General features: G+C 46.7%; 1 protein-coding gene across 1 annotated transcript in view; it reads left to right on the forward strand.

Annotated features, from left to right (window-relative positions):
* The window catches only part of CTDSPL2 (CTD small phosphatase like 2), a 384,035-nt gene that overhangs the window by 150,060 nt on the left and 210,598 nt on the right, over positions 1-23,377 (forward strand). Inside the window, exons 3-6 of the mRNA XM_078682962.1 lie at positions 8,181-8,310; positions 8,994-9,143; positions 9,437-9,652; positions 11,055-11,133. Of these exons, the coding sequence (XP_078539088.1) occupies positions 8,181-8,310; positions 8,994-9,143; positions 9,437-9,652; positions 11,055-11,133 (575 nt within the window). The remainder of the gene's footprint in view (positions 1-8,180; positions 8,311-8,993; positions 9,144-9,436; positions 9,653-11,054; positions 11,134-23,377) is intronic.

Here is a 23,377-nt window from a genome sequence, read left to right on the forward strand (position 1 = left end):
TGCGCACTAACACCAAGAGGAGTCGTCATCAATGACGACAAAGACTTCTCCAGAAGAAAAACAAGTGCAATCATCCGAGCCCAACACCAGATTGCGATCTATTCATAAATGTACCACTCTGCAGCCCTCTATGCCAAGAACAGATGCATGCTGGTAAGTAGCATATTCCTTTTCTTAATGCTGAATGTTTTTTCAGCTTCTGTGTACAAGTGAGATTTGTATGCTATTGGTACTGTTTCTCCCTCATTAGAGGTCAGGTATGTGAATCCGCATCTTCCTGGGATGACCCGAATTACAAGGTTGCGTGTGTTATCACGTGGTTGCAATTTTGTTTTAGCTAACATGTCTGTTTGCAATGATCTCAAAATTTCTGTGTTTTTGAGTCCAATTGATTGTTTTAGAATCTGGTCTTATTAGGTCATAGAGAGGTTTAACCCTCTCTGCATAATTTATAATGTACGTTCTACCGAAATTCAGGAAACATAGAATTGATTGTATGTTTTTCAGCGTTCTTGGTGCTTGGATTACGGCACATTTCTCTAGGAAATTGTCTGCCAGGCTTTTGCCTTCACTTGATAATTCATATCCTAAAAACAGGACAGTCAGATGGGCAATTCTTGACTTCTTGAAGTTGAATTTGTAACCCTCTGCTGAGAACCCAAGTATTATGGTGTTCACTCTTTTCAAGTGAGTATCCAAGTCATCATCTGTTAGATAGATGTCATCGACATAAGATAATGCCTCATCATCATACATTTGTAGTAACTCTGTTACTCTCGCTGAGAATAATCCTGGGCTGTTCTTGAACCCCTGTGGCAAACGACAGAAATATTTCTGCGAGCCATTTATTGAGAAAGCGGTCAAATATCTGCTTTCAGGTGCTATATTTTGACAAAAGAATCCATTAGAGATGTCTAATGTTTTGTATTTTTTGCGCACTATGCTATTCATTAGTGCTGCACTGTGTGAGTTTTGTACTGCAAAAGTTTTGCGACATGAGTTTAGGTGTCTGTAGTCCACAACTAGACGATATGAATCATCTGGTTTGGAGACAGGAAACAAAGGATTGTTCATTTGTGAGGTGCATGTTTCAATCACCCCCTGGTATTCAAGTTGATCTAAGATCTCCCTGACCTGTTTTTTAGCTTCTTGCTTAATTGGGTACTGCCTTTGTGCAGTTGGTTGAGATTTTAACTGGATTTTGTGAGGAGGTGAGTCCTCATCCCATCCTACATGGTTTTTATATAATGCAGGAGCTTGGGCTACTGCCCACTTTCTTGCAAGTGTATATTTTTTATGAATTGGAATGTGATTTGAGAAGGCAGGCATAATCATTTCTTCGCCATGAGGGCACTCCCTGACAAACTCCGGTGGCCAGTCTTTTTCAGCTAAAAGGATGTCATAGCCTTTGGAGAGATTATCCCAAAATAGACCCCTTATTTTCCTAGTCTTATCTCCCTCTATACGTAATGTTATTTCGTATATTTTATGAGGTTTGCGAACTCTGGTGTCTGCAGTTTCCACCTGAATGTATTCATTCGTGTCCACTGTCTCCAGATGATTCATCAGGATCTTGCGAGCTATGCTCACTTCTGCTGCGCTGTCTAGCATTGTCTGAGCCCACTCTCCGTTTTTCAGCTGTGTCCTCGGGATCCTCGGCATGTTTGATCACTTTAATACTGGCTACCTTCTTCTTTGGAAATTGTAACTTTTTACTTTGATGAGCAGGCTCCTTGTCTTTGGACTTGAAGTGCTCTTCCCTTTGTTCTGACCGTCCTCTTCTTTCCGATTTCTGCGAGGAAGTCTGAAAAGATCGAGAGGGACGTGTATCAATATCTTTATCTATCAGGTTTCTTCAAATTATCCCTATTTCTAAGGTTGTATTTTTTCTCAGAGGGCTCCCTCTGGGGAGACTTGTGTCCTTGGTCCGGAGATCTCTCTCTCCGCCGAGGAGACCTTCCTCTGGACTGGAATCTTTTTTCTTTGGGAGTGGACTGTTTATTTCCATCCCAGTTCTTTTTTGGAGCTGTTAGATTATTCTTAATAAATACCTTTTCAGGATTTTCAGTTAGTTGGGGTTTCACTGGTTTCCCACCCAAACTATCTCTTCCTAGTTCTTCATAGGATTTTTCTATGATTCTGGCAAGTTCAAATGGTTGTTCTGCTATATCTGACTCCCTATTGTCCCCACAGAACATTACGCTCGTCCACCTCAAATGACCTCATGATTCCTCGTACCAAATCTGTCACCTGGGGTGACAGAAGATTCTTGGTGTCAGCCCCTAAACTTTGGAACACACTGCCGCATTCGATAAAAATAAGCCCATCTCTATGGTCTTTTCGTAAACAGCTCAAGACATGGCTTTTTAATCAGTAAACTCAGTTTCTCCCTCTCGGGTTAAATACTGCAGATATCTCAGCGCCGAGATGCCCAAGGGCCATTGTTCGCGCTTTGGAAATGTTATTAATAAATAAATAGCTCCAGTAGCAGCGCACCTCATCCAGGTAAGTATTTCCTTACCTGGATGATTGCCTTATCAAGGCGAATTATTTCTCCGACACGAGCGCCCATGTCCAAAGAGGTCTGTCTCTATTCCAATCGCTGGGTCTTTCTATCAACCTCGGCAAATCACATCTTGTTCCTTCACAAAGGCAGATGTTCTTGGGAGCGACCTTGGACACGCAGTTAGTTCAAGCTTTCGTATCAGACGAAAGGCAAAAGAGAATCCAAAACCTGGCTCACATATTACGATCAAGAAAGTCTGTTTCAGTCTGACAGTTAAAGTCCTTTCTAGGAATGGTCTCTTTTTGCATCCCGTTGATACCAAATTGCCGCGTCAGAGTGAGGCCCCTTCAAGAGGAACTCAACCTGCAATGGTTACAAATCTCCGGTTCATTCGAAGATCTCATTCAAATCACTCCTCGGATGCGGGAGGCATTTCTCTGGTGGGCTCAAGAAAGAAATCTAAAGTAGGGATGTGCGTTCCTTCAAGAAACGCCAAATTTCACTATCACCACAGACTCATCCCTTCGAGGGTTGGGGAGCACATCTTCAAGGGCTGAAGGTCAGCGGGAAATGGAGCCCTCAAAAAAAAGAAATAGCACATCAATCTACTAGAACTAAGAGCCATCTTCTTAGCCCTCAAGTCCTTTCGTACAATCATTCTAGGAGCCACAGTATTGGTTCGCACGGACAATACTACAAGTATGCATTACTAACAAACGGAGGAACGAGGTCGGCTTTTCTGTCTCAAGAAACCCAAGAAATCTGGGCTTGGGCGATACGGCACAGGATCAATATCTTGGTAGTTCACGTGCGGGGAGTTTCAAATGTTCTGGCGGATACCCTCAGCAGGTCAACGGTGTCCACCCACGAATGGGAACTGCATCAGCTGATGGTGGATCGAGTCTTCCAGCAGTGGGGTCATCCCGATCTGGACCTCTTTGCGACCAAGAAGAACAGCAAATGCCTATTCTTTGTAAGCTGTCTTCCCCACAAGGATTCTCGCGGGAATGCGTTTTCGATGAACTGGTCTCAAATAAATGCTTACGCCTTTCCTCCGATACCGTTGCTTCCCAGAGTTCTCCGGAAGATGAAGAAAGAACCTTGTCGCCTAATTCTCATCGCTCCCAGATGGCCTCACCAATTCTGGTTCACCAAACGTCTCCTCCTGTCAGAGTGCGATCCAATTAAGTTTCGACCAGTACCGAATCGCCTGTCCATTCAGATCGGTCCGATTTGCCATCCGGATCCTGCTTCTCTGAAGCGAGATCAGGCCTCTCTCATGCAACGTTAAGTCTTTCTGGCGGCCATTTCAAGATTCCGACAGGATGGGGTCCAATTCTCTTTAGTCATCATGAATAATACAACAGTTTTTTTAAAGGACTATTCCGAATGTCCTCCTGTACGTCGTCCACCTCCCTCCTGGCATCTTAATGTGGTATTAGCGCAGCTCATGCGCCACCCATTTGAACCAATTCACAGAGTGGATTTTAAATTTCTAACCTGGCAGGTTTCTCTGTTGCTAGCATTGACTTCATCGAGAAGAGTCCGTGATATTCAAGCTTTCACAGTCAATTCACGTCCAATTCTGTAGTGCTGCGTACAAATCCTAAATTTATGCCTAAAGTGCCTTCGGATTTTCACCTGAACGAACCAGTCATCATGAAAACATTTGTTCCTAACCTGCAATCCCCTGCAGAGAGGGTATTGCATACCCTTGACATCAGAAGATGTCTTAAGTTCTATTTACAAAGGACCTCTGCCATTCGTAAATCCAATCAATTGTTTATTGCCTACGGAAAGATACGGCAATGTCAAGCAGTGTCTAAACAGACCATAGCTAGATGATTTCTGCCGCTATCGACTTTTGCCATCTACATGCTGGAAGGCCTTTGCAGACAACTCCAAGAGCACACTCTACGAGGGCGGTTTCTTCGACTGCTCTCTTCGCTGGTGTTCCTCTACAGCAAATCTGCAAAGCAGCAACTTGGTCCAGCATACATACTTACACCAAGCATTACTGTTTGGAAGCTGCCAGCGAGGCTGATACTTCAGTGGGTCAAGCGGTTCTTCCCAATATTTTCAGATAAGGTGAACCTCTGTTTCCCCTCCCCTCTATTGCTTTTCAGACGCTTATTATCTTGCCTATATTCAGTACATGCTCTTGTGATTGCAAATTTTCATATATGTTTATACATGTTAGCATTTCTATTATGTGATTGCTAATGCTTTCTATAAGCAGATTATGTTACAAATAGCGTCTTCCAAGCGTTATTTAGGTACTGCGATCTACCCTGATTCAGGCATGTGAATCTATGAAAGACACCTCAATACTGTAGAAGAACAATAGTTACTTACCTGTAATCTGTGGTTCTCCAGTATTGGTGTCTTTCATAGATTCACATGCAACCCGCCCACCTCCCCTCAAAGGCTTCTTTATGCTCTTATCTCTTGGTTACACTCTTGTGCGAGAAAATCTGAGAGCCTGAGCCTCTGGGGAGAAAACTCTGATGGGTACTGTCGCCTGATTGGCTGCAGTTTGGACTATGTATAATGACTATGATAGTCATACATGTGGAACTTTTTTCTTGGTAGCTTTGGGCTAATTTACTTCCTGGTTTTTGGTTATCAAGGTCTTGGTTATTATGTGCATATTTATTGCTTTTTTATATACCGTGAGACTCCCACTCCGACAGGGAATGATTCAGGCATGTGAATCTATGAAAGACACCAATACTGGAGAACCACAGATTACAGGTAAGTAACTATTGTTCTTCTGCCGTGTCCAGACTTGCGTCGTGCCGATCGGTGCGCTCCTCCAGCATGTCTGATCTCTTGTCAAGGGCATCAAATCTTCAGTCGAGTGCCTTGTAGACCCCTCCTCGCCCCTCAGCACCCTGCGCCACATCTTCAGCCATGTCATGGTTCTGTGTTGTGCCTTGGTTATTTACTGTTTCAAAGGGCAATCTGAGCTTCTCAGGGTCTGCGTGCCATTCCCAAGTTAGGTGTATACATTTCTCCTGCCTCCATCTCTGAGCTGAGCACTGCCAGTTCACCTTTGCAGCACCAGAGTATGGCAGCAGGCTTTGCACCTCAGTGATCGCTGATCTATCGCCTGCACAGGATTGGGTTGGGGGCACAGTGAAGGCGAGCAGACAGCGGGACAGCCCGGCACAGCCCTGGGACACGAGTCCCCAGCCTCACCTGTGGCCATTGTCATCGCAGGGCGTCTGGGGAGTGTACCCGGGCTGCCCTTAGCTCTCCAATTGGTGTGGCTATTGGCGGTGTCCTTCCTCTCGGTTCCACCATAGCTCTGGGCATGTCACCAATGTCCCGCAGGTACACCTCAGTAGCTCAGCTCACCTCGCTTCCTTGCAGGTTTGCGCCCCAGTGGAGTGCTCCATAAGAGCCGGAGGCAGGGGTGGGGGCACACAGGTCAGCACCCCATGTCCTAGGCGCTGCCGGCGATCTCTGCGTCACCAAACCAGGCCGTAGTCTGGCATGACTCCTATATCCAAGTGTGGCCCCACAACAGCGTTCCTCTGACATGCATCCCAAGACTTTTCCTGCACTGGAGTCACTGTAGTAAGCAAGGAGTTAGCGTTTAGGGATCGCAGCCATTAAGCCCTTATTGGACTCTGATATGTGGGATGTCGACAGAGCTTCAGTTACGCATGTCCACACCAATGGCCTCACTGCACACTTTCACCAAGCACTACTGCCTGGACAGTGAGGTCCGTCGTGTTGGGCTTGTTGCCTGTTCGATTCTGCAGGACTTTCTAATTTAATTGGCTCTGGAGAGGTATTGCTTGGGTATCTATTCTAAAGTAAGGAATCTGTAGCTAGAAGACTTATCAGTTACTTAACTTTGGTAACACCTTATCTGATGCCGTATCTAGCTGCAAATTCCGTACTGACCCATCCTGTCTGCTCTGGAAACCGATTACTCTGTAATGGACACCCTTCTCTGGGCTTAGCTTATCGCGCCTCTGGCATAGAAAGTCACAAAAGTAACTGAAATCAGCGCACTGAGTTGGTGCCTCTGGATACCTCAGATGACTGGCGACACACTGGGCCGAACAATGCCACCTGCAAGGGCACTGCTCAAATCTTCTAGATCCAGTCTGACACCTAGGGATATTCAAAGTTAAAGAATCTGCGGATAGATTGTCTCTACCAGATTCATTACTGAAGGTAAGTAACTTGTTCTGTGGGTCTCTTCTGTTCTACGGTGTATGGATGTAAGAATCCTATGACTGAGAAGGGAAAGGAACAAGCATTGGCAAAGCTTGTATTAGTGGGCTTGGCTGCCAGCCTTTTGATTTTTGTAAAAAGTTTACAAAAATATTAAATGAGGATCTGTGCTAATAAGCGCTTACTTACACCTGCAGAGGCGGTTTTTGGAGTAGTTTTGCAAAAATATTAAGATGGCTGCCCATGCGTGTACATGCTCAAGCAGACAACTTTGAATATTTTTGTAATAAGGCTTTGTGAAAGTATTACACTATGGCCAACTGAAAGTGTGCATGCATGCTTGTGGCCATCCAACTTTGAATGGTTTAGGAACCCATTCTCAGATGGGTGCCCGTGCATGCGCTCACACAGGCAGCAATTTTAAAATGGGTTTAAAGCACATTCAGAATGGATACCTTTGGTGGTGCAAAAATTGCTTCACTTTAATTCTAGTTCTCAATTAGGGGTATTTGGTCTGAGTCCATTGCAATCTCTCGCTTCTGTCTGGAATAAAAACTTACTTAGAAATGAGATTTTTTCAAGTCCTCATACAATTTTTTCTTTAAAGTGGACTACCTAACTTTTGGGGCAGTATGAAATATTGCAGCTTATTAAGTTCTGAAATGAATGTCAGTGGTCCACTCGTTTGCAGCCCATAATCCTCTTGTTTGCAGCCCTTGGCAAAGGCCTACATTTCCTTTTTTGATTATTTAAAACAATTATGCAGTGGAAAATCCAGTTATTTGTACTTTGATTATTAGGATAATTGTATGTACCATTTGCTCTATAGGGCCAAAGGCAGACAGAGAGAGTCTTTTAATGGGCAGTACAGTGTCTTGCTGTTGTTTTACAAGATAACTTAAGAACGTTCTTGAATTAGTGTTGGCATGGGGTGATTCTGGTTGATACAGGGGTGATGCTCAAGACCTTGAGTACATTTTAACAATGAAAATCCAAAAAAGAGAATGTTGCACCATTTAGGCCTGTTTTCTTTGTTTAACGTTATTTCAAAAATTGAATGGTGTATTGTAAATGTGTTCAAGGGATCTTACTGGTGTGTGGTAACATTCCATCGTGAATGCATAGAGAGGGGTTTGTGGATTGGGTGCACTCTGCTCAGTGATAATTTATTCAACCAAAGCAGCCAAAAAAGGAACCATTCACAGCTTACATATGCTTTAATTTAAATAGACTCACTGCTGTCATCAAAGTGGCTCAGGAATACTAGCAAGGGATCAACATGAATGTAGGATTAAAGGTCATGACCTACAATCACCACCACCTGGGTTAAACATCTGAAAGAGTTGTGGGAGCAGCTCATCATTGGTCCGCTGCCTACAGGTTTTGTAGAACAAGTATGCCAAATTGTCAAACCCTACTCTATGGGAAACAAAAGACGTCCAGTCCCTTTTTTTAATGTAAACTGTTTTCTTTCTGTGTTCAGGAAGAAAGAGAGAACCCATCAAAGAGAAGTCGTATTGAGCGGGATCTCGATAACAACTTAATCTCATCTACGCCGCGCACAGGAGAAAAGCCAATTTCTCGAGTACGTCGGAAAAGTCAAGTCAATGGAGGTGTGTAAATTTGGGATGTTATATTGCCTCACCATATGCAGTCTGTATAGCGTGAAACTGTCTGAGTGTGGGAAGGACATATTCGGGGGAATGGTCAGTTTTAGCCCAGCATTCTGCATAGGGCTACTTCCTGATGAGCTTGGTGGTGTAGTCCTGGAAAATGTGGTAACCAGCACCAAACCTCTTTCAAGCAAGTATGGTACAGGTTGACTGGGAAGGTCAGCATGGGGCATCCTCATGGATCAGGAAAAGACAGATGGAATGGCTAGACTACACAAAGAACTACTTCCAGGCTCTATGCAGAAACTTAGATGCCTCTAGATGAAGCTGGATTGAGGTTGGAGCACCAACGTTTGTAGGCCTCCACCACTCATCTCTTTGGGGATCACATACTGCATAGTTCTCCATCTACACAAAGCTTTGAACGGGGAGCACAGCATGCAGAACAGAACTGCATCCAGGGTTGGTGAAAAGGGGTGCTAGTACTGCACACTGTCGGGCTTGGTCAGGTTTGTTGTGCACGAAGTCCCAAAGAAGCAGCGGATCTCGTATTTCAGTGACCGGCTGAGTTTAGTATATGTATAGTATGTTTTTGTTTATTGGTTACTCTTCCTCTCAGTTAATTAGGATTGTGTAAGATGAGACCTTGTAATTGGAGCCACTTTTGTGTGGTTTTCTTGCAGAGGCTGGTAGTTATGAAGTGGTCACGCCGCACGTAAAGCAAAATGGGAAGCTCGAAGAAGCTTGTGCCCCCGGCAGCCCCCCTAGGACCACCCTGCTGGGGACCATCTTCTCTCCGGTCTTCAACTTCTTCTCACCAGCAAATAAAAACGGTAACCAGCAGAAACAGTTGTATGTGTAAGGATTATGTAAATGTCATCTTCTTCGCCTCTTTTTGTGAACCTTTCAACCCAGCCAGAAGGGTGACACTCATTGATTCAGTCTTGCTAATAATGTTTCCATTTGTGGAAAGCTGGACCTTGCACTGTGGTGTTGAAATAATGCCCCGCTTTCTATAGGTACTCTGATGTTAAAATCGGTTGATTCTTTACTGATTTCCTCTTTGTGGATATTGGCAGAGCATTAATAAATACATTATTCTAAAATTATGCATAACTAATTTTAGGGACAGCTGGCTCAGATTCCCCAGGACAAGCTGTGGAAGCTGAAGAAATAGTAAAACAGCTTGACATTGAAAATGTGGATGAGATCTCTACCAGTACTGCAACAGCCACCAATGGCACAGCCTACTCCACCCAGGTGCTGCAAGTTCGGTCTACCATTAATAATGGCTTGGAGGAAGTGGAGGAGGCACCAGATCGGGACATGCCTCCACTTACAGGTGAGGTTTAATATTTGCATTGTTGCAGGCGGGTATCCAAGCCATCAGAGATTACTATTTCATTGCATATGCTGTTAAGCTTTTTGACAACACATGACTGGGATTTTGTCCCAGGTCCCTTGTACCTTCTGTAGGTTTCTTTTTTCCTCTTTAGTTGAAACTATAAATGAACACAACGGGTAATATAAGTATTGTCACAATACTTAAAATTGATAATTAAAATAATATATATGTATACTCACACATGTATATATTTTAGTTTATCTCTATCGGTACATTTTAAAGTTTCAGCATTCAAGACAACATAAAACAACCATTTATTCTTGCATTAGTGCCAGCAACTTCCTCAAGATAACTGTGAGACTCAGGTAGACATCGACACTTAGACCACACTCCTTTATTGGTTCCTTGAACGGTAGGCTTAAGATTGGAACATACTTTAGATCTGATGGGCCCTCTTCTGGAAGTTACTTAATTAAGACTTTCATGCTCCTTTTGTTTGGTAAATCTCCTTACGAGGGTGAATTACATTTAACAAAGTTATCCATAATTCCCTCAGAACTTCTATAGGGTAACTGCAAAAGTGGAATGATGGCCTTGAAAATCCACCACCCCCTGCTGAACTCAATCTTATGGTTTGGGACACCATAGTTTATCAGCATTTTCCTTCTGCCCCAAATCAATAACTTGTTTTTTGAAAATAAAATGCTACCTGCTTGCACCTGTGCATATATGCGCTTGGGATGTTTATGCTCTAACCCTTATCTCTCTCCTTGAATCGGGACAAAATTCAAGATCATACCTTGCCTGTAAACAGCTGGCAATATTATGACAGTATTTGTTGTTATAGGAGCTTATATAAATGTACAAATGCATCCCATTCGTACAACAGGAATGTTTCGATCCAGTCTGTCACACAAGTCAGATACTGAATGACAAAGACATCCTATGGCGATGATTGATTAATACTCATAATCTGTTTAAATGTGACAGTGTACTGAGGAACACTGTCCTTGCACAGCTCTTGAGAACACTTCAAATCCTGCTCATTCACCACTCCCCTATTGTCCTAAGATAAATTAGAAAATCCCCACCAGGCTCACCTTGCCTCTTGCTGAATGATCCTCCCTGCAAAGACCCATCCTATCACATTGAGAAGAAAAGTGTGAACATTAAGCTATGTCAAAATGAGTCTTAAATGACCAGCGAGAGTAAAAAAATAAATAAAGCTGATGTATCTGTTCTAGAAACGTTTGTTCCGTTATTTTTGCAGGAGCTAAAGTCACTTGTTTTGAAATTCTCTTTGTGGCCATGTTTTTTAAGGTTTGTGTATGTGAAAGTTGCTGTATTAAATGGTTACACTTATAATTGCCCTTTGTCACTTATACCCATTCGTTTGTAGCACCTGTATCCCCAGAGAGTGGTTACTCCTCCACGCATGCTGAGGCCACATATGAGGAAGACTGGGAAGTCTTCGACCCGTGAGTACTCTTCCTTTCATACGAATATTAGGTTTGGTTCCTGACGTAAGCAGTCCAGTCACTGATTCATTGGTTCTCTTGTCTGTTTCTTCCTCAAGTGGCAGATATTGTTGAAATGCATGTTTTAATGTATGAAAATAGTCTCTCTGCTCAATACCATCAGGCAAGGAATTACAGACCTCCAAGAACTGAAAGCTCAGTTTGTGCTTAAGCAATTAAACAGTGCCTCTGGAGCAGTTTCTATGAAATTAACTGAGTGTTGTTCTGCTAACACAAGGGTAGTTTTGTAAAATGCTGTACAGGTGAGTTGAGACATGACAGGGGGCATACTGGAGTCTGTCTTGGATCCTGGAGAACACAACACATTCAAAGTACATTGTGTTAATAGGCATGACACTTGAGTTCTTTAAAACATTGCACAGAACTCTAGAAATTGGTAGGTGGTTTGCTTTTTCTACCAGGGAACTACTGTATTTAAATTACACTCCAGTTTGACCCATCGAATGCGGTAGTTCTGCACTTCCTTCCCGATAAATGGAGGCTTGAGGTTGAGAACCTGGTGATCATCTGTGACTAGCCACAAAACATGAGCAGTCTGGATAGAGGCTACCTTCCTAGTCCCTTGTGCCGCTCCTCCTCTCCCTTAGTAGTGGTAATAAAGAAAATTCACTTTACCTCACACACTCTCTCTGGTGGATAATCTACCTGTGTGGCGATCATCTTGACAAGTGGGTGCTCTTCCTACTACAACAGGGGTATTGTGTTGATTTCCACGCCACTAAACTTTACACCTTACACCACATTCTCAGATGTGAACATCTGTAGTAGGAAGAAAGTACAGCTGCTCCTCGGCAAGGATGCCATCGAGCTGGAGGCCCCACTTTAGGAAAATGGAGTATGCTCCTTGTAATACTTTATCCTCAAAAATGAGGACTGTAAAGCCAATTGTGGGCCTCAAGTTGTTAAAGCAGGGTCCTATTGGGGCACTCGCAAATAGCCACCTTGGGGAGTGTCATCCTGTTGCTCTAAAGAGGGGACTTCATGGTAGTTCTAAATCTCAAAGACTTTTACTTCCACATCCCCATACATCTGGTCCACATCCTCCTATATCTGGCACATCACTGGTATCTCTGAATTAGTAGTGATTGTTCACTTACTAAAAGCAAAGTGCTAACTTTCGTGGTCACTGTAGCCCCAAGAGTGTTTACAAAGTGTTGAGTGGTGGTGGCAGCTCAGTGGCCCAGAAACACCATTCATGTCGCTCAAATCTAGATGATTGGCTGATAGCAGTATTGGCAGTAGCAAAGAGGAGTGCCTAATACATACTCCGACATCGGTGCCTTTTCTTTACAAGCTGAGAATGACCTTCATTCTATTGGCACCAATGTGAGCGAGACAACCATGCTGCACCATTCTGCTGGAGATGTCCCCATGTATCCACACTAGAAACTTTCTCTGAGGCCAGGTCTTTCTATTAAGACATCGGGGTCTGCTCAGGCATACAGATCCCAGACAACTCAATCTAACGATCTGACACGAGATCGAACATCTCAAAGTGTATTCAAATTCTAGGAGAAGTGTGTAAACGCACTAGCTGTGCCTGCATGGTGCAAAATGGAGAACATTTGTCTACTACTACATTGTCAAGCACATAAACCCACCTAAAGTCTCTGCATATCCTTTAGCACCTGTTTCATTTACAGAAAGCTGGATAAGCATACAACCTACTGTTTACTATGCAAAATAGGCGACATTTGTCACTATCTAACATCCCTGTCATAAAGGTCTTCATGGAGGACCTAGAGAGTCACTGAACCAAAGACCTCTCCACTGCCTGTTTAGAACTTGAATGAAGTGCTCACTGTGCTTATGGTTCACATTTTAACCTCTGTTCTCCTGTGACAATCAAGTTCTGGATTTGGAAGGATGCCTTTTTGGTAGCTTTTCAGCTGGGTTATAGAGATAGGGTACTACTGAGAACTATCCAACAATTTGGACTGAAGGTGGTATCCCTCTTCCATTAAACCAAACTATTGTGTTGCTCTTCTGGCATCTGTTAGATGGTAAAAGGGCGCACATGTACTACTTTGATAGCACTAAATCCATCCGTAAGACAAAGCAACTCAAGCTTTTTCTGAGCAACACACAGGAAAGCCTGTGTTTGTAGCGTATGTTGCTGTAGATACACGTGCTCTGCATACTCTTCTGCATCTAGTGTTGGACTCTGATGTTTTCAAGTTGTTTTTCTTGGAAGAACACTTTTGAGTTAGCAGGTATAATGATTCCTCCCTTAGATGGCAATGCCATGGACTCCATCGTAGATTTTGTTTCCGCCACCATGTTCTGACATGTACCGGTAAGGCTTTGCGTTTCAAGTTCAAGTTCAAGTATTTATATAGCGCACTACTCACCCGGAGGGTCTCAAGGCGCTTGGGGAGGGGGTTCATAATTTATCGAATAGCCAGGTTTTAAGTTCTTTTCTGAAGGAGAGGTGGTTCTGTGTAAGGCGGAGGTGAGTGGGGAGAGAGTTCCAGGTCTTAGCCGACAGGTAGGAGAAGGATCTGCCTCCCATGGTGGATCTTTGAATACGCGGAACTGCGGCGAGGGCTTGATTGGTGGATCTGAGTTGGCGGGAGGGACTGTAGAAGGACAGCCGGGTGTTGAGGCATTCGGGTCCTAGTTTGTAAAGGGCCTTGTGTGGGTGGGTGAGGAGACGGAACGTTATTCTTTTGTTGACGGGGAGCCAGTGAAGGTCTTTCAGGTGGCCGGTGATGTGATCTTGGCGAGGGATGTCTAAAATGAGTCTCGTTGATGCGTTTTGGATGCGTTGGAGTTTTTTCTGTAGTTTGGTTGTGATTCCGGCGTAGAGGGTGTTTCCGTAGTCCAGACGACTCGTGACCAGTGCGTGGGTGACAGTTTTTCTTGTCTCTGGGGGGGATCCACCGGAAGATTTTTTTGAGCGTACGAAGTACGTTGAAGCAGGAGGATGAGACGGCATTGACTTGTCTGGTCATTGAGAGTGAGGAGTCTAGGATGAAGCCAAGGTTGCGTGCGTGGTCTGTGGGTATGGGTGCTGTGCCTAGAGCCAAAGGCCACCATGAGTCGTTCCAAGCAGTGGGGGAAGATCCTAGGATGAGCACCTCCGTTTTGTCGGAGTTAAGTTTTAGGCGGCTGTTTTTCATTCATTCGGCTACTTCTTTCATGCCTTCGTGAAGATTGGTTTTGGCGGTGATAGGGTCTTAGGTGAGGGAAAGGATCAGCTGGGTGTCGGCGTAGGAGAGGATGTTAAGGTTGTGTTGGCGGGCGATGGGTGCGAGTGGACTCATGTAAACATTGAAGAGGGTGGGACTGAGTGATGATCCTTGTGGTACACCGCAGAAGACTTCGGTGGCCTCTGATTTGAATGGGGGAAGTCGGCCTCTCTGAGTTCTCCCAGATAGGAACGAGGTGATCCATTCCAAGGCTTTTCCCTGTATGCTGATGTTGCTGAGGCGTTGAATGAGGGTGCTGTGACAGACTGTGTCGAAAGCGGCGGAGAGGTCGAGTAGAATGAGGGCCACTGTTTCTCCGTTGTCCAGTAGTGTTCGGATGTCGTCTGTGGCTGCGATGAGGGCGGTCTCGGTGCTGTGTTTGGCTCGAAAGCCGGACTGTGAGGGATCGAGGGAGTTGTTGGATTCAAGGAAGGCGGCGAGTTGGCTATTGATGGCTTTCTCAATGACTTTGGCAGGGAATGGGAGGAGGGAGATGGGGCGGTAGTTTTTAAGTTCAGAGGGGTCTGCTGTGGGTTTCTTCAGGAGGGTGCTGACTTCGGCGTGTTTCCAGCTTTCTGGGAATGTAGCAGAGTTGAAGGAGCAGTTGATGATGTCACGGAGATGGGGTGCGATGATGGAGTCTGCTTTGTTGAAGATGTGGTGGGGACAGGGGTCGGTTGGCGAGCCAGAGTGGATGGAGTTCATAAGGCGGATGGTGTCTTCAGTGGTGATTGGGTTCCAGGCGCTGAGGTGGTTAGAGGGCGGTTTAGGTTCGGAGGGGGGTGGAGAGGATTGTTCGTTAGAGATGTTCTCGAAGCTGCTATGTATGTCGGCAATTTTGTTGTAGAAGAAGGAGGATAACGAATCGCAAAGGTCTTGGGTGGGAGTGATGTCGTTTGAGGCTGCGGTGGGGTTGGTGAATTCTTTGATTATGTTGAATAGTTCCTTGCTGTTATGGGCGTTGTTGTAGAGTCGATTTTTGAATGCTGATTTCTTGGCGGATCGAATCAGTTGGTGGTGTTTGCGGGTGGCTGCCTTGAAGGTGGTCATGTTTTCGGTGGTTGGGTTTTTTCTCCATGTTTTCTCGAGAGTGCGGCATAGCTTCTTGGATTTCTTTAGGTCATCGTTAAACCAGGGGGCCTTTTTGCTGTCCTCTTTGGTGTGATGGTTTTTCAAGGGTGCTAATTCATCGGCTCTGTGAGTAATCCATTGTTTGAGTTTGGTGGCGGCTTGGTTTGGGTCCGATCCGATGAGAGGGCGGGTGGGTATTGGTTGAGTGATGAGAGGAGTTGGTCAGTGGTGACTTTGTTCCAGTTTCTTCGAGGAATAGGTTGTGGGGAGTTGTGGGTCGAGGTGGTTTTGTAACTGAAGTGAACGCAACTGTGGTCCGTCCAATGGAGAGCTGTGGTGTGATCGAAGGAAATGTATTTGCTGGAGGTGAAGATTGGGTCGAGTGTATGTCCGGCTATATGGGTGGGGGTGTCAACTAGTTGTTTGAGTCCGAGATTCGCCAGGTTGTCAAGGAGGGTGGTGGTGTTGATGTCGTTTTTCTTTTCCAGGTGGAAGTTGAGGTCTCCCAGTAGAATGTAGTTCTCGGAGGCGAGGGCATGTGGACTGATGAAGTCAGTGATGTCTTCGCTGAAATGTTTACGGGTTCCTGGGGGTCTGTAGATGAGGGTGCCTCTAAGTGTGGTCCTAGGTTCGGTGTGGATCTGGAAGTGGAGGTGTTCGGCGGTTGAAAGGTTATCGTCGGAGCTGGTCGTGATTTTGATGGTGTTCTTATGGACGATGGCGATCCCTCCTCCTGTTTGGTTGGTGCAGTCTTTTCGGATGATCTTGTAAGTGTCCGGGATGGCTATGGCGATGTCGGGTGTTGATGATGCGTTCATCCAGGTTTCTGTGAGGAAGGCGACGTCCGGTGACGCAGTGTCGAGTAGGTCCCAGAGTTCGGTTGCGTGTCTGTGGACCGAGCGTGTGTTCAGCAGGATGCACTTCAGGTGGTTAGAATCGGAGATGTGTTCGGATTCGGTGGATGTGGTATTGTTATTGATGCTGGTAAATTTGCAGGAGTGGCGAAAGGACCGTGGGTACGTCCCGGGGCAGCTTCGAAGCATTGTGGTGTATGTCCGGGGTTGAGGGCAAGGAGAGTAGCGGCGTCATATGTTATGCGGGAGGAGTGGGTATTGCGAGGGCCAGGGGGTTTGGCGCTGGGCGCGGTCCAGGCGCGGACGGATGCAGACGGGCTTACCTTTGGCGCACCTTCGGCTCGACCGCTGCGCGTGACTGCTGCGCGCAAATGCATCAGACATAAGAGGAAGGCGGAGAGGGGAGGGGCGAGGGAGGGCCAGCTGGGAGGCGGGGCGGGGCGGGGCGGATAGCCGGGCTGGGAGGCACTACAAACAACAAACAAAATGTCGGCGAGCCAAAAGGCAATCAGGGCGATATTGGGGCACAGGCTAAGCAATGCAGCAGACAATGCGAGATAAATAAATAAAAGTGCACAATTACGCGAGAATCGGCAAACAGGCAGAGTACAGCAGCACTGGACAATAATAAGCACACGAAGAGCAGTCTGGCGGCACAGCGCTCCTAACAATCAAATTATTCCTTAGTAGCGCGAGATGCCACAATGCTAGCAGTACACAGATGTCAGCTTTTGAGCAATTATAGTCCGAGCAGCGCTACGATACCAGCTCGGGTCAGGAGCAGCGTGGGGGAGCGACCGCCTTCGTGAGGCTCAGGACAGTTTCACACTCTTAGCACTCTCTCTGGCCCACTTTTTCACTTTTTGACCCCAGTAGCATGGAAAAACTTTCCGCAACGACTACGGTTTCATTTTCTCTGCATAGCAGCGTAGTGGACGCTGACCTCTTTTAACTCCTAACGGTTAGGCCCTCAGGCCCTCTTAAGATATTGTGCCTTTTGCTCATTTACCAGAATGTGGCACCTGTTATAGAAAATGAGCCTTCACAATACTGTCCTCAAAGCCACCCAAAGTGTTTGTGGACCGACCTCCCTCCGGTCTACAATCTTTGTCTCTCCCCTGACCATTAGCAAGGCCTGCCTCACCTTTCGGTCCAAAGAGATGCATTAGTACTGACGTGAGTGGAGGTGGGCCCATCAGAGGATACAGAAACAAAAATCCGATGATATCCCAGTTATTTTCAGGAAGCATGGCTCCGAAGCTTAGGAAGAAGAGAAAGCCGGACCTTCAGGAGCACAGCATGTCCATTAGTCTCTGAACCCAGAGGTGGCTGTCTCCTCTGAGTCCGATGAGGAACAGCATGCGAACACAGGTGCTTCTCAGACATGGTTGAAGATGTTTACTGCGAGTACTTTGCTCTCCAAAACTCCGCTTGAGACAGCCCAACTGCCCTGGGCAGAGGCCAAGCACACCCACCATAAGGGCAGAGCCCAGTACCTTAAAGCGAGACTGCCAGTCAACCACTCTTTAGGCCATGGTCGGCACTGACAAAAAACTTGGAAGGCGACAACACTCCTTCCTTCAGATACAGCTGCAACTCATCCATTGAGCCTGAAATTTTTGCACTGTTCTCTGAAGCTCAAGGGGCCTTAAATGCCAACACCGAATCTTCCCTCAATGCAAGAAATTCATTGATGCCAAAATTGCGGCCCATGCTGAAAGCATCATTACCCCAGCCTTCTCGGCATCCAGAGGAAAGCCACTTACCATAAAGTGGATATGCATGTCTTCCAGGAAGACACTGGCTACAGGTTAGAGATGCTATCCAAAACACCGCACAGGATCCAATTCCTCCCTATACTTAAAGGTATGTTAAAGACCACCACAAGCACCTTTAATGAGCCTGTTTTTTTCCTTCTCCATAGTAGCTCTTTGTTAGTTTTATGTTTAGTGAACAAATAACAGGCACAGGTTGGCAACAAAAGTAAGCAACCGCTATGAATTCCATGTCATGACACCACAAGATGCTGGCCCTTAGGTGCATCGTAGTGTGACCCACTACCCACATGTCTACAGATGCCCATTTGGGCTGTCCTGGTACCATGAAACTGATTATGTCTGTCGAGTGAAAATCCTCCATTGGCATCACATGGAGGAGTCTTATCTCTATATGTCCCAGCTACTGAGATTGTGTGTGTGTGTTTTGGGTAGGTCAGGGTGGGGACAACATCAAGTCCCAAGAGTTAAGACCCAGGTGTCACACTAGTAAGGGGGTGTGAGGGGCAGTGGGGGTTATGTAGGGGTATTGTCACGTGAGCATGTGTTGTCGTCAGATGTTGATAGCCTCCATCTAGGGTCCTCAAGCATATCAAGATGTCTAACCTTTTGGGAGCCTGTTAAAACTAGGACAGTCACCCCATGGGTGAAGAAGAAATACAAACTTACTCTCAACAAACCTCCTTTTATGAATTAGAAGCTTCCACCTAGTTGCGCATATAATCCGTAAGCGCCCCAATACCCAGCCCACCGTAGACTCTCCAGAGAAGGAGAGCAAAAAGATAAATGACGCAGGAAAGGGGGTAGTGACGGAGGCTGATATCCACTTGCAGTTCTCCAACTATATTGGTTTGTTCTCACAGTACGATAGAGCACACAGGGACGAGATGCAAAACTTTCTCAAGCATCTCCACGAGGAAATCAAGTGGAGAGGGGAGGGGTTTGTGACAGAGGGGAAAACAATTTCAAACCCCACCATGTGCTGTGTTCTAGATGATGCTCCACTGCGGCCTGTGGGCTCAATCTGAGCATCCTTGCATTTTCTCAACTTGCCCTTCGATGGCAAACACCCCTTTTGTCTGCAGGTTGACAAAATGCTGGAGAAACTGAAGGACACCGGCACTGCCAAGGCTATCAGTCCTCCAACCTGAGGGACTCCATTTTGAAGGCAGCAGTACAGGGTAGGCAGTAAAACCACTCTCTGATCAGGCTGAGGTGCTGCGAGACTGTGGGGATTGCACCTGGAAGCTGCCGAATGGAAGAGGAGTTTTTGATGGGACACTGGCATCATTGTAAAAGCACGGAGGTGGGGTGATGTGCAGGCTGCAAGGCGCGCTGTACTGCGTGACTCGCGCCCTTCCCCCTATTCAATATTGATGCCCTGGTATTGCGCTGACCGCGAGTGGTGTATGAGTGCCAACTGGAGCTCTACTGCTGGACTTGGGGCATACGAATTGAGGGGCCAACTGCATAATTTTTGTATGATGTCTGGTGGAGCTACCTCGCTAGCTATGGGGGAGATTGACTTTGGGCTCCCTCCTTTGACTATCACCTACCCAGCCGGAGTTCGGGCTAACGCGCCCGCGTCTCTCCTGACCTTACATTCCCCCTCCGCCCAACCCTCTCCCCTCTCCGCTTCTACTCTTTCCAGCTTCTGTCCTCTGCCCTCACATGCCCTTGCCCTTTGTCCCCACCCTGTTTTTCTGTGAACCTCTTCCCTCGCCACTTGAGACTGATCTATTTTGTCTGATGCCTGATGGAGCTACCTGGTTTAGCTATAGGGGAGATGGGCCGTGGATTCCCTCCTTGGTCGTCACCTACCCAGTCCGTCTTTAGACAGACTTCCTTTCGTCTCTACGGTTGTCTCTTCCTTATCCTCTCTCTCTCCTCCACTACCCCCCACTACTTTCTCTCTCCTTTCTCTCCTCCCCTAATGTATTGCTGACTGTTTGATTTAATGTTTACTTGTTGTTCTTTTTCTGGTATATTGTTGAACCACATTGTTGCACTTCCTGTCGTCTCCTACCGCATCCTCCCTCTATTTATGTCTCTCCCTCCCTCCTCTCTCAATGTTTTGAGACTGAACTATTTTGTCTGATGCCCGATGGAGCTACTTGGTTTAGCTATAGGGGAGATGGGCCGTGGATTCCCTCCTTGGTAGTCACCTACCCAGTCGGTCTTTGGGCAGACTTCTTTTCGTCTCTCCTTATTGTTCTTCCCTAGCTCCTATCCTCTCTCCCCTGAATCTCTCCCCTTGCCTGCTACTCTGCCTACCCCCCTGTCCTTTGTGCCCTTTGACTAAGCACTCCTTCTTCCCTTGTTGGGGAAAGATCCAATATTTATACTCTGAAGTCTCAGCAAACCCGCTGAGTGAGTCCACTGCGCCAAGGGAGCCACTCACTCTTGAGGTATGGTATGGCACCCCTTGCCAAAGCACTCCCTCTCCCCTTTTTCGGGAAGGATCCAGTAGGTAGGCCTTGGAGTCTCAGAGACCCCTCTGAGAGAGTCCACTGCGTAAAGCGAGCCTCTCGCAATAGAGATAGGGAAGGGATACCACTTCCCCTGGGATCACAGCTTACTGGACTTTGGACGTTGCCTTGACTCGTCTACCGGTTTGTGTCCCCGTCACCCTTCCCCTCCTCTCCCCATGCTGTCTCTCTCACCCTCCCCTCCTCTTTCCCGCCTTTATTATCTGTCTACTTCCCCTGCTCCAACCCCCCTCCCCTGAATCTCTCACCTTGCCTGCTTTTCCCCTTACGTATTTGTGCTTATTGTTTATCTCGACCTTACAAGTAACTATGTTGCCATGCTCTAAGAACTGTGTAACCTTTTTAACGATGTAACCTGTAACTATGATCTGATGCTCTTGTAAAGCGCTCTGATACCTCCGGGTCTAGCCAGCGCTATATAAAACTTTAAAAATAAAAATTTTCCTCACGGTGATGCTCCAGGATGTCTTACCTATACTCCAGCAAGGTCACTCCCACTGGCGCTAACTTCATTTCATGGTTAGTGGACGACATAACAGATAAAGGTACTCTCCTTCGTCTTTGGCACCACCACAGTCTCAATGCTGTTCACTTGGTGCCTGTCCACTTAAGAAGAGGGGCATCCATGTGGCATCCATGTGTTCCCCTATCTTGATCATTGGCTGATCAGGAGGGCAAACAGCCAGCACTGACTAAAGCGCACGCAGGCAGCCACCTAGCGTCTCTGCAGTCTTGGGTTAAAATTAAAAGTGGCAAAGTCCCACCTCTGTAGATCAAACATTTTTTAGGAGTAATTCTAAAGTTCGAGGCATGTGGGCTGTTGAATTCATATCTGTTGCATAGATTGCCGCCTAGTGTTGGGTCCGGATGATTGCACATTGTTGTCCTGGAAGAGTCTTCGAAGTATCACGAGATAGGTGGCTCCTCCCTTGGACTACAGTGCGCATGGGCATCGACTCCATCCCCAGATTGTTTTTTTCCGCCATTGGGTTCGGATGCTTATTTGATCACTCAAGTTCAGAATCAATAGAAGCCTTTCTTTTTGGCCCAAAGGCCTTTACTATATCGTCGGTATTGTCTTGCGATCAGTGCCCAGTTCTGTTCCAGCTCAGTTCCCGAGTCGGACATCCAGAGGAGTCGCGTGACTCTTCGGCGCTGAAGGCCCGGTCGTCGCCAGAGGCCTTATTCAACGAACCATCATGAACGGAGCCCGTTCAAAAGGTGCCCCGTGTGCAACTCTAAGTATCCTCACATCGACGTCCACCCGGTGTGCAACAAGTGCCTGTCACCGGCTCACGATGAAGCCAACTGTATGGCTTGTTCTCTTTTCCGCTCCAAGAAGACGATTCGACTTAGGCGCGCAGCGCGCCAGGAGGCCCAGCAGACGGCACCTGACCCGGTGAACATTTTCGATACCGAGGAGGAAGAGGCAGACGAGCAGGAAGATCAAGAGCCGATGTCCAATCCAGCAGCGGAGATCGACTCCAACTACGACGCTGATGTTGAAATGCTCGATACTGAAGAAGTCGTCGACTAGGTAGGAGACGACGATGGGGCCTATGGGGCCATGGAAGATAGCTCAAGCGAGGAGCTATGCCCAACCGCCGAAACTATTCATACGGCTCAGGTCGAGGGATCGCCACATGGCCTTACCCAAGATCTTACACTGGGTTCTACAGCCTCGCCTCCAGGCCCGGCTTTGGACACTTCTAACGAGCCACAAATGGTGAAATCGAAACCGAAAGAGAAAGCTTCGGGGTCTACACAACCGAAAGCACTAGAGGCGCCATCGAAACAAAGTGCGTGTTGCTTTGGCCGGCTCGAAGTCTTCTGAATTATCGGCGCCGACGAAGCTTAAAAAGGTTATCGACCCAGTGAGGTCGCTAAAGGGTGTCGAGCCGAAGACTGGGACACCGAAAACACTGGTCAAGGTAGTCAACCCGAAGAAATCGGCGCCAAGGGCCGTCCTGAGGATCAACATGACACATGGGCAGATGCTGCTGACCCAGGAGATCCACAAACTGCCCCAGACACTCCGGTGTATAACATGAAAACATCGCCTACTGAGGACTCAGCGGCATTTAATGCGCTTATTGAAAGGGCAGCCAAAAATCATGATGTCCAGCTCAATGCTGACCCTATTGAGGTGGATTTTTTGTTTGACACCTTTTCCACCTCTGAGAGGACCGTAAAGACTCTGCCAATGCTAAAGGGTGTCCTGAAACATGCTGGAGACATTTTTAAAGAGCCCACAAGGGCCATGGTTATAAACCCCAGGATTGAGAAGAAGTACAAGCCGGCGCCTGGGGACCCTACCTACATCAAGGGCCAGTTGCCGTTGGACTCTCTGGTTGTTTCCAATGCCTGGAAGAGGGCAAACTCACAAACTACTGGTGATGCTCCTCCCCCTGACAAGGAATCTAAAGTGCTAGAAGCATCAGGGAAAAGGGTGGCGGCTCAAGCAGCCAATATCTGGCGCATTTCAAACACTCAGGCACTCTTAGCCAGATATGACAGGGCACATTACGATACACTTGAGACCCTGTTACAACACTTGCCAGATGAATATAAAGAGGCAGCATAGATGCTCATACAGGAAGGAAAGCTCATCTCAAATGCTTCTATTAAGTGAGAACTGGACGCAGCAGACACCGCGGCCAGGGCCATTAATACCAGTGTGATGTTACGGCGGCAGGCCTAGCTGAGAATCTCCGGGTTCAAACCGGAGATACAAACCACCATCCTCAATCAGCCTGTAAACCCTGATCACTTGTTTGGGCCCGAGGTGGACACCACCCTAGAAA

Source organism: Lissotriton helveticus, chromosome 3_1 (assembly GCF_964261635.1).
Source record: "Lissotriton helveticus chromosome 3_1, aLisHel1.1, whole genome shotgun sequence".
In the NCBI taxonomy this organism is placed as follows: Eukaryota; Metazoa; Chordata; class Amphibia; order Caudata; family Salamandridae; genus Lissotriton; species Lissotriton helveticus.